The 14,006-nt window shown below is 45.7% G+C and overlaps 1 protein-coding gene across 1 annotated transcript in view; it reads right to left on the bottom strand.

The window, feature by feature from the left end:
• LOC135533832 (CD82 antigen-like) overlaps positions 1-9,335 on the bottom strand; it is a gene marked incomplete at its 3' end in the record, with an annotated part of 46,415 nt that extends 37,080 nt beyond the window's left edge. The window contains exons 1-2 of the mRNA XM_064961046.1: positions 9,251-9,335; positions 7,754-7,826 (exon numbers count right to left, since the gene is read on the bottom strand). Coding sequence (XP_064817118.1) covers positions 7,754-7,826; positions 9,251-9,313 — 136 coding nt within the window. The remainder of the gene's footprint in view (positions 1-7,753; positions 7,827-9,250) is intronic.
• Positions 9,336-14,006: the final 4,671 nt, after the last annotated feature.

The following is a 14,006-nucleotide window of genomic DNA, read 5'->3' as shown; positions in this document are numbered from 1 at the left end:
CCATCCTCAGTAGGAGTGGCTATAGAGTCAGCCACCATCCTCAGTAGGAGTGGCTATAGAGTCAGCTACCATCCTCAGTAGGAGTGGCTATAGAGTCAGTAGGAGTGGCTATAGAGTCAGTAGGAGTGGCTATAGAGTCAGCTACCATCCTCAGTAGGAGTGGCTATAGAGTCAGCTACCATCCTCAGTAGGAGTGGCTATAGAGTCAGCTACCATCCTCAGTAGGAGTGGCTATAGAGTCAGCTACCATCCTCAGTAGGAGTGGCTATAGAGTCAGCTACCATCCTCAGTAGGAGTGACTATAGAGTCAGCTACTATCCTCAGTAGGAGTGGCTATAGAGTCAGCTACCATCCTCAGTAGGAGTGACTATAGAGTCAGCTACCATCCTCAGTAGGAGGGGCTATAGAGTCAGCTACCATCCTCAGTAGGAGTGGCTATAGAGTCAGCTACCATCCTCAGTAGGAGTGGCTATAGAGTCAGCTACCATCCTCAGTAGGAGTGGCTATAGAGTCAGCTACCATCCTCAGTAGGAGTGGGTATAGAGTCAGCTACCATCCTCAGTAGGAGTGGCTATAGAGTCAGCTACCATCCTCAGTAGGAGTGGCTATAGAGTCAGCTACCATCCTCAGTAGGAGTGGCTATAGAGTCAGCTACCATCCTCAGTAGGAGTGGCTATAGAGTCAGCTACCATCCTCAGTAGGAGTGGCTATAGAGTCAGCTACCATCCTCAGTAGGAGGGGCTATAGAGTCAGCTACCATCCTCAGTAGGAGGGGCTATAGAGTCAGCTACCATCCTCAGTAGGAGTGGCTATAGAGTCAGTTACCATCCTCAGTAGGAGTGGCTATAGAGTCAGCCACCATCCTCAGTAGGAGTGGCTATAGAGTCAGCTACCATCCTCAGTAGGAGTGGCTATAGAGTCAGCTACCATCCTCAGTAGGAGTGGCTATAGAGTCAGCTACCATCCTCAGTAGGAGTGGCTATAGAGTCAGCTACCATCCTCAGTAGGAGTGGCTATAGAGTCAGCTACCATCCTCAGTAGGAGTGGCTATAGAGTCAGCTACCATCCTCAGTAGGAGTGGCTATAGAGTCAGCTACCATCCTCAGTAGGAGTGGCTATAGAGTCAGCTACCATCCTCAGTAGGAGTGGCTATAGAGTCAGCTACCATCCTCAGTAGGAGGGGCTATAGAGTCAGTAGGAGTGGCTATAGAGTCAGCTACCATCCTCAGTAGGAGTGGCTATAGAGTCAGCTACCATCCTCAGTAGGAGTGGCTATAGAGTCAGCTACCATCCTCAGTAGGAGTGGCTATAGAGTCAGCTACCATCCTCAGTAGGAGTGGCTATAGAGTCAGCTACCATCCTCAGTAGGAGTGGCTATAGAGTCAGTAGGAGTGGCTATAGAGTCAGCTACCATCCTCAGTAGGAGTGGCTATAGAGTCAGCTACCATCCTCAGTAGGAGTGGCTATAGAGTCAGCTTCCATCCTCAGTAGGAGTGGCTATAGAGTCAGCTACCATCCTCAGTAGGAGTGGCTATAGAGTCAGCTACCATCCTCAGTAGGAGTGGCTATAGAGTCAGATACCATCCTCAGTAGGAGTGGCTATAGAGTCAGCTACCATCCTCAGTAGGAGGGGCTATAGAGTCAGCTACCATCCTCAGTAGGAGGGGCTATAGAGTCAGCTACCATCCTCATTAGGAGTGGCTATAGAGTCAGCTACCATCCTCAGTAGGAGTGGCTATAGAGTCAGCTACCATCCTCAGTAGCTTTCCATCTAAGTTGTCAATGCCAGGAGGTTTGTCATTATTGTTCGTGAACAACTATTGTTCCACCTCTGCCACACTAACTTGACAGAATTCCAACTTGAAATGCTTTTCATTCATTATGTGTTTTTCTAATGCATGAATACAATTTGCTCACTGTTCGTTGTTGGCATTTCCTGCCTAAGTTTCCTGTTGGCATTTCCTGCCTAACGCTAACACACATTGCCAATGAAGTAATCAATCAAATAAATTGGTTTTGTGATGAATAAAGCCATCTGATTGGATGAAAGATGGGGCTAAATTCTACCCATAATTCCATTTAAAGTACTCCCATTATTCTTTATATCATTGATCTTGGCCTCATAATAAAGTTTCTTCTTCTTTTAGTTGAGTTTGAGTCAATTTCTCAATTTGACAGTGAACTTGTAAAGTCAACTCAGACTGGTCTGTGCTCTTGGTTATAACAGATGATACATTGTATCAACATAAAGTCAACTCAAACTGGCCCTGTGCTCCTGGTTATAACAGATGATACATTGTATCAACATAAAGTCAACTCAGACTGGTCTGTGCTCTTGGTTATAACAGATGATACATTGTATCAACATAAAGTCAACAGACTGGTCTGTGCTCTTGGTTATAACAGATGATATATTGTATCAACATAAAGTCAACTCAGACTGGTCTGTGCTCTTGGTTATAACAGATGATACATTGTATCAACATAAAGTCAACTCAGACTGGTCTGTGCTCTTGGTTATAACAGATGAAATGATACATTGTATCAACATAAAGTCAACAGACTGGTCTGTGCTCTTGGTTATAACAGATGAAATGATACATTGTATCAACATAAAGTCAACTCAGACTGGTCTGTGCTCTTGGTTATAACAGATGAAATGATACATTGTATCAACATAAAGTCAACTCAGACTGGTCTGTGCTCTTGGTTATAACAGATGAAATGATACATTGTATCAACATAAAGTCAACAGACTGGTCTGTGCTCTTGGTTATAACAGATGAAATGATACATTGTATCAACATAAAGTCAGCTCAGACTGGTCTGTGCTCTTGGTTATAACAGATGAAATGATACATTGTATCAACATAAAGTCAACTCAGACTGGTCTGTGCTCTTGGTTATAACAGATGAAATGATACATTGTATCAACATAAAGTCAACTCAGACTGGTCTGTGCTCTTGGTTATAACAGATGAAATGATACATTGTATCAACATAAAGTCAACTCAAACTGGCCCTGTGCTCTTGGTTATAACAGATGAAATGATACATTGTATCAACATAAAGTCAACTCAGACTGGCCCTGTGCTCTTGGTTATAACAGATGAAATGATACATTGTATCAACATAAAGTCAACTCAGACTGGTCTGTGCTCTTGGTTATAACAGATGATACATTGTATCAACATAAAGTCAACTCAGACTGGTCCGTGCTCTTGGTTATAACAGATGAAATGATACATTGTATCAACATAAAGTCAACTCAGACTGGTCTGTGCTCTTGGTTATAACAGATGAAATGATACATTGTATCAACATAAAGTCAACTCAGACTGGTCTGTGCTCTTGGTTATAACAGATGAAATGATACATTGTATCAACATAAAGTCAGCTCAGACTGGTCTGTGCTCTTGGTTATAACAGATGATACATTGTATCAACAAAAGTCAACTCAGACTGGTCTGTGCTCTTGGTTATAACAGATGAAATGATACATTGTATCAACATAAAGTCAGCTCAGACTGGTCTGTGCTCTTGGTTATAACAGATGAAATGATACATTGTATCAACATAAAGTCAACCCAGACTGGTCTGTGCTCTTGGTTATAACAGATGAAATGATACATTGTATCAACATAAAGTCAACCCAGACTGGTCTGTGCTCTTGGTTATAACAGATGAAATGATACATTGTATCAACATAAAGTCAACTCAGACTGGTCTGTGCTCTTGGTTATAACAGATGAAATGATACATTGTATCAACATAAAGTCAACTCAGACTGGTCTGTGCTCTTGGTTATAACAGATGATACATTGTATCAACATAAAGTCAACTCAGACTGGTCCGTGCTCTTGGTTATAACAGATGAAATGATACATTATGTTGATACAAAGTCAGCTCAGACTAGTCTGTGCTCTTGGTTATAACAGATGAAATGATACATTGTATCAACATAAAGTCAACCCAGACTGGTCTGTGCTCCTGGTTATAACAGATGAAATGATACATTGTATCAACATAAAGTCAACTCAGACTGGTCTGTGCTCTTGGTTATAACAGATGATACATTGTATCAACATAAAGTCAACTCAGACTGGTCCGTGCTCTTGGTTATAACAGATTAAATGATACATTGTATCAACATAAAGTCAACTCAGACTGGTCTGTGCTCTTGGTTATAACAGATGAAATGATACATTGTATCAACATAAAGTCAACTCAGACTGGTCTGTGCTCTTGGTTATAACAGATGATATGATACATTGTATCAACATAAAGTCAACTCAGACTGGTCTGTGCTCTTGGTTATAACAGATGAAATGATACATTGTATCAACATAAAGTCAACTCAGACTGGTCTGTGCTCTTGGTTATAACAGATGAAATGATACATTGTATCAACATAAAGTCAACTCAGACTGGTCTGTGCTCTTGGTTATAACAGATGAAATGATACATTGTATCAACATAACGTCAACTCAGACTGGTCTGTGCTCTTGGTTATAACAGATGAAATGATACATTGTATCAACATAAAGTCAACCCAGACTGGTCTGTGCTCCTGGTTATAACAGATGAAATGATACATTGTATCAACATAAAGTCAACTCAGACTGGTCTGTGCTCTTGGTTATAACAGATGAAATGATACATTGTATCAACATAAAGTCAACTCAGACTGGTCTGTGCTCTTGGTTATAACAGATGAAATGATACATTGTATCAACATAAAGTCAACTCAGACTGGTCTGTGCTCTTGGTTATAACAGATGATACATTGTATCAACATAAAGTCAACTCAGACTAGTCTGTGCTCTTGGTTATAACAGATGAAATGATACATTGTATCAACATAAAGTCAACCCAGACTGGTCTGTGCTCTTGGTTATAACAGATGAAATGATACATTGTATCAACATAAAGTCAACTCAGACTGGTCTGTGCTCTTGGTTATAACAGATGAAATGATACATTGTATCAACATAAAGTCAACTCAGACTGGTCTGTGCTCTTGGTTATAACAGATGAAATGATACATTGTATCAACATAACGTCAACTCAGACTGGTCTGTGCTCTTGGTTATAACAGATGAAATGATACATTGTATCAACATAAAGTCAACCCAGACTGGTCTGTGCTCCTGGTTATAACAGATGAAATGATACATTGTATCAACATAAAGTCAACTCAGACTGGTCTGTGCTCTTGGTTATAACAGATGATACATTGTATCAACATAAAGTCAGCTCAGACTAGTCTGTGCTCTTGGTTATAACAGATGAAATGATACATTGTATCAACATAAAGTCAACTCAGACTGGCCCTGTACTCTTGGTTATAACAGATGAAATGATACATTGTATCAACATAAAGTCAACTCAGACTGGCCCTGTACTCTTGGTTATAACAGATGAAATGATACATTGTATCAACATAAAGTCAACTCAGACTGGCCTGTGCTCTTGGTTATAACAGATGAAATGATACATTGTATCAACATAAAGTCAACTCAGACTGGTCTGTGCTCTTGGTTATAACAGATGAAATGATACATTGTATCAACATAAAGTCAACAGACTGGTCTGTGCTCTTGGTTATAACAGATGATACATTGTATCAACATAAAGTCAACTCAGACTGGTCTGTGCTCTTGGTTATAACAGATGATACATTGTATCAACAATGGAGCAGTGCAGGCAGAGTAAACAATGTAACAGAAGTAACAGAAGACTCATCAGGGTCTGCATCCCGCTTGCCATCACGGCTGCATTATAATATAAAACAGAGAGGAATAGATGGGCATCAACTATTGCTATCATTATCATTCCTCTGGTGAAATGACTGCCACATTGTCATTCCTCTGGTGAAATGACTGCCACATTACTGTCATTCCTCTGGTGAAATGACTGCCACATTACTGTCATTCCTCTGGTGAAATGACTGCCACATTACTGTCATTCCTCTGGTGAAAAGACTGCCACATTACTGTCATTCCTCTGGTGAAAAGACTGCCACATTACCGTCATTCCTCTGGTGAAAAGACTGCCACATTACCGTCATTCCTCTGGTGAAAAGACTGCCACATTACCGTCATTCCTCTGGTGAAAAGACTGCCACATTACCGTCCTTCCTCTGGTGAAACGACTGCCACATTACCGTCCTTCCTCTGGTGAAACGACTGCCACATTACCGTCCTTCCTCTGGTGAAACGACTGCCACATTACCGTCCTTCCTCTGGTGAAACGACTGCCACATTACCGTCCTTCCTCTGGTGAAACGACTGCCACATTACCGTCCTTCCTCTGGTGAAACGACTGCCACATTACCGTCCTTCCTCTGGTGAAACGACTGCCACATTACCGTCCTTCCTCTGGTGAAACGACTGCCACATTACCGTCCTTCCTCTGGTGAAACGACTGCCACATTACCGTCCTTCCTCTGGTGAAACGACTGCCACATTACCGTCCTTCCTCTGGTGAAACGACTGCCACATTACCGTCCTTCCTCTGGTGAAACGACTGCCACATTACCGTCCTTCCTCTGGTGAAACGACTGCCACATTACCGTCCTTCCTCTGGTGAAACGACTGCCACATTACCGTCCTTCCTCTGGTGAAACGACTGCCACATTACCGTCCTTCCTCTGGTGAAACGACTGCCACATTACCGTCCTTCCTCTGGTGAAACGACTGCCACATTACCGCCCTTCCTCTGGTGAAACGACTGCCACATTACCGTCATTCCTCTGGTGAAACGACTGCCACATTACCGTCATTCCTCTGGTGAAACGACTGCCACATTACCGTCATTCCTCTGGTGAAACGACTGCCACATTACCGTCATTCCTCTGGTGAAACGACTGCCACATTACCGTCATTCCTCTGGTGAAACGACTGCCACATTACTGTCATTCCTCTGGTGAAACGACTGCCACATTACTGTCATTCCTCTGGTGAAACGACTGCCACATTACTGTCATTCCTCTGGTGAAACGACTGCCACATTACTGTCATTCCTCTGGTGAAACGACTGCCACATTACTGTCATTCCTCTGGTGAAACGACTGCCACATTACTGTCATTCCTCTGGTGAAACGACTGCCACATTACTGTCATTCCTCTGGTGAAACGACTGCCACATTACTGTCATTCCTCTGGTGAAACGACTGCCACATTACTGTCATTCCTCTGGTGAAACGACTGCCACATTACTGTCATTCCTCTGGTGAAACGACTGCCACATTACTGTCATTCCTCTGGTGAAACGACTGCCACATTACTGTCATTCCTCTGGTGAAACGACTGCCACATTACTGTCATTCCTCTGGTGAAACGACTGCCACATTACTGTCATTCCTCTGGTGAAACGACTGCCACATTACTGTCATTCCTCTGGTGAAACGACTGCCACATTACTGTCATTCCTCTGGTGAAACGACTGCCACATTACTGTCATTCCTCTGGTGAAACGACTGCCACATTACTGTCCTTCCTCTGGTGAAACGACTGCCACATTACTGTCCTTCCTCTGGTGAAACGACTGCCACATTACTGTCCTTCCTCTGGTGAAACGACTGCCACATTACTGTCCTTCCTCTGGTGAAACGACTGCCACATTACTGTCCTTCCTCTGGTGAAATGACTGCCACATTACTGTCTTTCCTCTGGTGAAATGACTGCCACATTACTGTCTTTCCTCTGGTGAAATGACTGTCACATTAGTATGTATAGTTTGATAAACTTACGCAGGATGACCATGAAGCTCTCATTGTCCAGAAGGACCCACAGTCCGAACCCCATGATGAGGGCGCCAAACAGCTGCAGATGGGGAGAGAGAGAGACGGAGGGAGAGAAAGAGACAGAGAGAGTAGTGATGTTTCTCTACATCAGTCCTGTTCCATTCTAGTTTCTCTACATCAGTCCTGTTAGTAGTGATGTTTCTCTACATCAGTCCTGTTCCATTCTAGTTTCTCTACATCAGTACTGTTCCATTCTAGTTTCTCTACATCAGTCCTGTTAGTAGTGATGTTTCTCTACATCAGTCCTGTTAGTAGTGGGATCACACCATACATTCACAGTGTAACTTAAAAGCCTTAAACTCTGGATCAGACTTTTAATTGACCCTGTTCAGAGATGGGAATGATGGATGATGGAGAGAGGGGGATTGTGGGAGCCTTGGATTGAGCGGATGAGTATCTCCGTGGTAACCAGGCCACAATCACTTAATCTGCTCTCTAATGAAGAAACCAGGGAGAGAGGGATGGAGGGAGGGGGCGAGAGAGAGAGAGAGAGGGGGAATGAGAGAGAGAGAGAAAGAGAGAGAGAGGGCATGAGAGAGAGAGAGGGGGAATGAGAGAGAGAGAGAGGGGCATGAGAGGGGGCATGAGAGAGAGGGCATGAGAGAGAGAGAGAGAGAGAGGGGGCATGAGAGAGAGAGAGAGAGAGAGAGGGCATGAGAGAGAGAGAGAGAGAGCGAGAGGGCATGAGAGAGAGAGAGAGAGAGAGAGAGAGAGAGAGAGAGCGAGAGGGCATGAGAGAGAGAGAGAGAGAGAGCATGAGAGAGAGAGAGAGAGGGCATGAGAGAGAGAGAGAGAGAGAGAGAGAGGGGCATGAGAGAGAGAGAGAGAGAGAGAGGGCATGAGAGAGAGAGAGAGAGAGAGAGAGAGAGAGAGAGAGAGGGCATGAGAGAGAGAGAGAGAGAGAGAGAGAGAGAGAGAGAGAGAAAGGGCATGAGAGAGAGAGAGAAAGGGCATGAGAGAGAGAGAGAAAGGGCATGAGAGAGAGAGAGAAAGGGCATGAGAGAGAGAGAAAGGGCATGAGAGAGAGAGAGAAAGGGCATGAGAGAGAGAGAGAAAGGGCATGAGAGAGAGAGAGAAAGGGCATGAGAGAGAGAGAGAAAGGGCATGAGAGAGAGAGAGAGAGAAAGGGCATGAGAGAGAGAGAGAGAGAGAAAGGGCATGAGAGCTAAAGGGCGCGCGAGAGTGAATGATGTCAGAGAATGAGAGAGTGAAACAAGAAGACAAAGGATGACAGAGAGTAGTTGGTGTGTGTTGATGAGTTCACATTCCCTCCCACCGACTCGACCTCAACCCGGTCCAGCAGGGCAATAGAGCCGTGGCGGGTCATGTCATATCGATCAGACGGTTGTTATTGTCAGGCACGGTTTTCATCCACTCAGAGGAGAGGCTGAGGTCCTGCACTGTATTGGCATGTCATCTGTGTCTGGGAAATAAGATACTTACGAAGAAGAGGACATTGAACAGGAACAGGAAGTACTTGGTTGCCTTCATGCAGCCTTTCCCCATTGTGATCGCTCTGTGAACAACAACAGAATACAAAATATTTAGTCAAACTTTATTTGAAGAGTACGTAAGCATTAATATAATACGACCATGAAGATAAAAATCACAGGTCAGGTCAGACATCCCTGTGGTCTACTGAAGAGTTTAACACGATGCCATCAAAGTACAGAGAGGGGACATGATCCACATAAGTGTGTGTGTGTCTGGATTTGCTGGTGTGAGAGGCCTACAGTATACGTGGTGACAGACGCCTGGAACCCCTGACCTGCTGGCTAAGCTGCTGAGATGATAGAGACCTGGATCTCTAGGAGACAGATGCCTGGAACCCCCTGACCTGCTGGCTAAGCTGCTGAGATGATAGGTACCTGGATCTCTAGGAGACAGATGCCTGGAACCCCTGACCTGCTGGCTAAGCTGCTGAGATGATAGAGACCTGGATCTCTAGGAGACAGATGCCTGGAACCCCCTGACCTGCTGGCTAAGCTGCTGAGATGATAGAGACCAGGATCTCTAGGAGACAGATGCCTGGAACCCCTGACCTGCTGGCTAAGCTGCTGAGATGATAGAGACCTGGATCTCTAGGAGACAGATGCCTGGAACCCCCTGACCTGCTGGCTAAGCTGCTGAGATGATAGAGACCTGGATCTCTAGGAGACAGATGCCTGGAACCCCTGACCTGCTGGCTAAGCTGCTGAGATGATAGAGACCAGGATCTCTAGGAGACAGATGCCTGGAACCCCCTGACCTGCTGGCTAAGCTGCTGAGATGATAGAGACCTGGATCTCTAGGAGACAGATGCCTGGAACCCCTGACCTGCTGGCTAAGCTGCTGAGATGATAGGTACCTGGATCTCTAGGAGGCAGATGCCTGGAACCCCCTGACCTGTTGGCTAAGCTGCTGAGATGATAGAGGGTGTAACAGAGCGAGAGACGATAGAGGGTGTAACAGAGCGAGAGACGATAGAGGGTGTAACAGAGCGAGAGACGATAGAGGGTGTAACAGAGCGAGAGACGATAGAGGGTGTAACAGAGCGAGAGACGATAGAGGGTTAACAGCATGGGTTAGCCATAGTCCACCCCACATTGACAGCTGGAGAGTATTATAGACCAGGAAGTTAAGATAATGTCGGTCATTACAACGACCGGTGTCAGGGAGAGAGAATCTACATCCCGGTTCTCCACACTTCTCAAAAAAAAAAAAAGTGCACTTGGACACTCCCTCCAGCCAATTCTTACACCAATCGAATACTTTCAAATCCATGACAGGGAGTGTGCGAGTGCCCGCTTGGGGAAAAGAGCGGGAAATAAATGGGGACGCAGACCAAAGAGGTGATACGGCAGCTAACTAGACCGAACTAACACCTGTCAAACAGGGTGCCGAACTAACACCGGTCCAACACGGGGCCGAACTAACTCCGGTCCAACACGGGCCGATCTAGCACCGGTCCAACACGGTGCCGAACTAGCACCGGTCCAACACGGGCCGAACTAGCACCGGTCCAACACGGGGCCGAACTAGCACCGGTCAAACAGGGTGCCAAACTAACACCGGTCAAACAGGGTGCCGAACTAACGCCGGTCAAACAGGGTGCCGAACTAACGCCGGTCAAACAGGGTGCCGAACTAACGCCGGTCAAACAGGGTGCCGAACTAACACCGGTCAAACAGGGTGCCGAACTAACACCGGTCAAACAGGGTGCCGAACTAACACCGGTCAAACAGGGTGCCGAACTAACACCGGTCAAACAGGGTGCCGAACTAACACCGGTCAAACAGGGTGCCGAACTAACACCGGTCAAACAGGGTGCCGAACTAACACCGGTCAAACAGGGTGCCGAACTAACACCGGTCAAACAGGGTGCCGAACTAACACCGGTCAAACAGGGTGCCGAACTAACACCGGTCAAACAGGGTGCCGAACTAACACCGGTCAAACAGGGTGCCGAACTAACACCGGTCAAACAGGGTGCCGAACTAACACCGGTCAAACATGGGACTTAAAAACGGTCCCACAGCCAAGAGGCCCGAACGTGAATATATAGTGAAACAAGGCTGTTCCATTATGTTAACTAGTCAACATAAGACCAGTTTACTGCCATGTTAACGATGTGTTCAAAGAGCCCCTTCAGCCACAAGACAGGCCAGTCGTTACAGAGGAGGTCTGTGAGTCAGACAGTTAAACCAGGCTAAACGGTCTCAACATACTGTTTAAAAACACAGGGACACATACAGTGGAAAACATGACAGGGCTGTAATATAGAAGTGGACACCAACTTGCACACCAAGGATGCATCCTAAATGCAACCCCATCCCCTATATAGCGCACTACTGTTGACCAGGGCCCTATATAGTGCACTACTGTTGACCAGGGCCCTATATAGTGCACTACTGTTGACCAGGGCCCTATATAGCGCACTACTGTTGACCAGGGCCCTATATAGCGCACTACTGTTGACCAGGGCCCTATATAGCGCACTACTGTTGACCAGGGCCCTATATAGTGCACTACTGTTGACCAGGGCCCTATATAGTGCACTACTGTTGACCAGGGCCCTATATAGCGCACTACTGTTGACCAGGGCCCTATATAGCGCACTACTGTTGACCAGGGCCCTATATAGTGCACTACTGTTGACCAGGGCCCTATATAGTGCACTACTGTTGACCAGGGCCCTATATAGTGCACTACTGTTGACCAGGGCCCTATATAGCGCACTACTGTTGACCAGGGCCCTATATAGCGCACTACTGTTGACCAGGGCCCTATATAGCGCACTACTGTTGACCAGGGCCCTATATAGCGCACTACTGTTGACCAGGGCCCTATATAGCGCACTACTGTTGACCAGGGCCCTATATAGCGCACTACTGTTGACCAGGGCCCTATATAGCGCACTACTGTTGACCAGGGCCCTATATAGCGCACTACTGTTGACCAGGGCCCTATATAGCGCACTACTGTTGACCAGGGCCCTATATAGCGCACTACTGTTGACCAGGGCCCTATATAGCGCACTACTGTTGACCAGGGCCCTATATAGCGCACTACTGTTGACCAGGGCCCTATATAGCGCACTACTGTTGACCAGGGCCCTATATAGCGCACTACTGTTGACCAGGGCCCTGTATAGCGCACTACTGTTGACCAGGGCCCTGTATAGCGCACTACTGTTGACCAGGGCCCTGTATAGCGCACTACTGTTGACCAGGGCCCTGTATAGCGCACTACTGTTGACCAGGGCCCTGTATAGCGCACTACTGTTGACCAGGGCCCTGTATAGCGCACTACTGTTGACCAGGGCCCTATATAGCGCACTACTGTTGACCAGGGCCCTATATAGCGCACTACTGTTGACCAGGGCCCTGTATAGCGCACTACTGTTGACCAGGGCCCTATATAGCGCACTACTGTTGACCAGGGCCCTATATAGCGCACTACTGTTGACCAGGACCCTGTATAGCGCACTACTGTTGACCAGGGCCCTGTATAGCGCACTACTGTTGACCAGGGCCCTGTATAGCGCACTACTGTTGACCAGGGCCCTATATAGCGCACTACCTTTAGACCAGGGCCCTATATAGTGCACTACTGTTGACCAGGGCCCTATATAGTGCACTACTGTTGACCAGGGCCCTATATAGCGCACTACTGTTGACCAGGGCCCTATATAGCGCACTACTGTTGACCAGGGCCCTATATAGCGCACTACTGTTGACCAGGGCCCTATATAGCGCACTACTGTTGACCAGGGCCCTATATAGCGCACTACTGTTGACCAGGGCCCTATATAGTGCACTACTGTTGACCAGGGCCCTATATAGCGCACTACTGTTGACCAGGGCCCTATATAGCGTACTACTGTTGACCAGGGCCCTATATAGTGCACTACTGTTGACCAGGGCCCTATATAGCGCACTACCTTTAGACCAGGGCCCTATATAGCGCACTACTGTTGACCAGGGCCCTATATAGTGCACTACTGTTGACCAGGGCCCTATATAGCGCACTACTGTTGACCAGGGCCCATAAGAGAAAGGGAGGCTATTTGTAAAACCTCCGTTTAGTAAACTCCAGGCGTTGACATTTGTTGGATGACAAGAAAATAGTGCTCTTATATTTAGTTTTAGCAGAAATATTATTTGCCTTCTTTAAGATGAAGAAATATGACCTAGTATCTTTTGTCATTCTGTTACCAAACCCAACCTGCACCGTTCTTTAAGAGTAAATGTGTTTTTGTAAAACAAATGTTCAGTGGAAATAGTTCAAAAGTAGTCCTCCTGTATATGTTGTTCGGTTTGCTCAACGTTGCAATCAAATAAATAAAATAATATAAATAAAATAATATAAATAAAATAAAATAATATAAAATAAAATAATATAAAAATAATATAAAATAATATAAAATAAATAAATAAATATATATGTATTTTTTTTAAAGCTTATACTTGAAAAGTCTGAGTCTAAGCATCATTTTGTATCGTCGAATTACCCTTCATCAATCACAGGTCTATATAAAAGTTCAAGAGACCCTGCGAAGACCAAAGACCTAAAACAGCGAGGTCCGGGCTATTGCCCCCCGACCACAATATTGAACTCAAATTGTTACATTTTCCAAAAATTCTCTGTTAAAAACGCCACCGTTCACCGCCACCCGGCAGGTGAGCGTGAACTCACCGCGACCTCCGCTGCTTGTGGT

This window comes from Oncorhynchus masou, unplaced genomic scaffold (assembly GCF_036934945.1).
Source record: "Oncorhynchus masou masou isolate Uvic2021 unplaced genomic scaffold, UVic_Omas_1.1 unplaced_scaffold_2694, whole genome shotgun sequence".
Lineage (NCBI taxonomy): Eukaryota > Metazoa > Chordata > Actinopteri > Salmoniformes > Salmonidae > Oncorhynchus > Oncorhynchus masou.
Note: the sequence above shows the minus strand (reverse complement) of the source record. Positions and strands in the feature narration are given on the sequence as shown.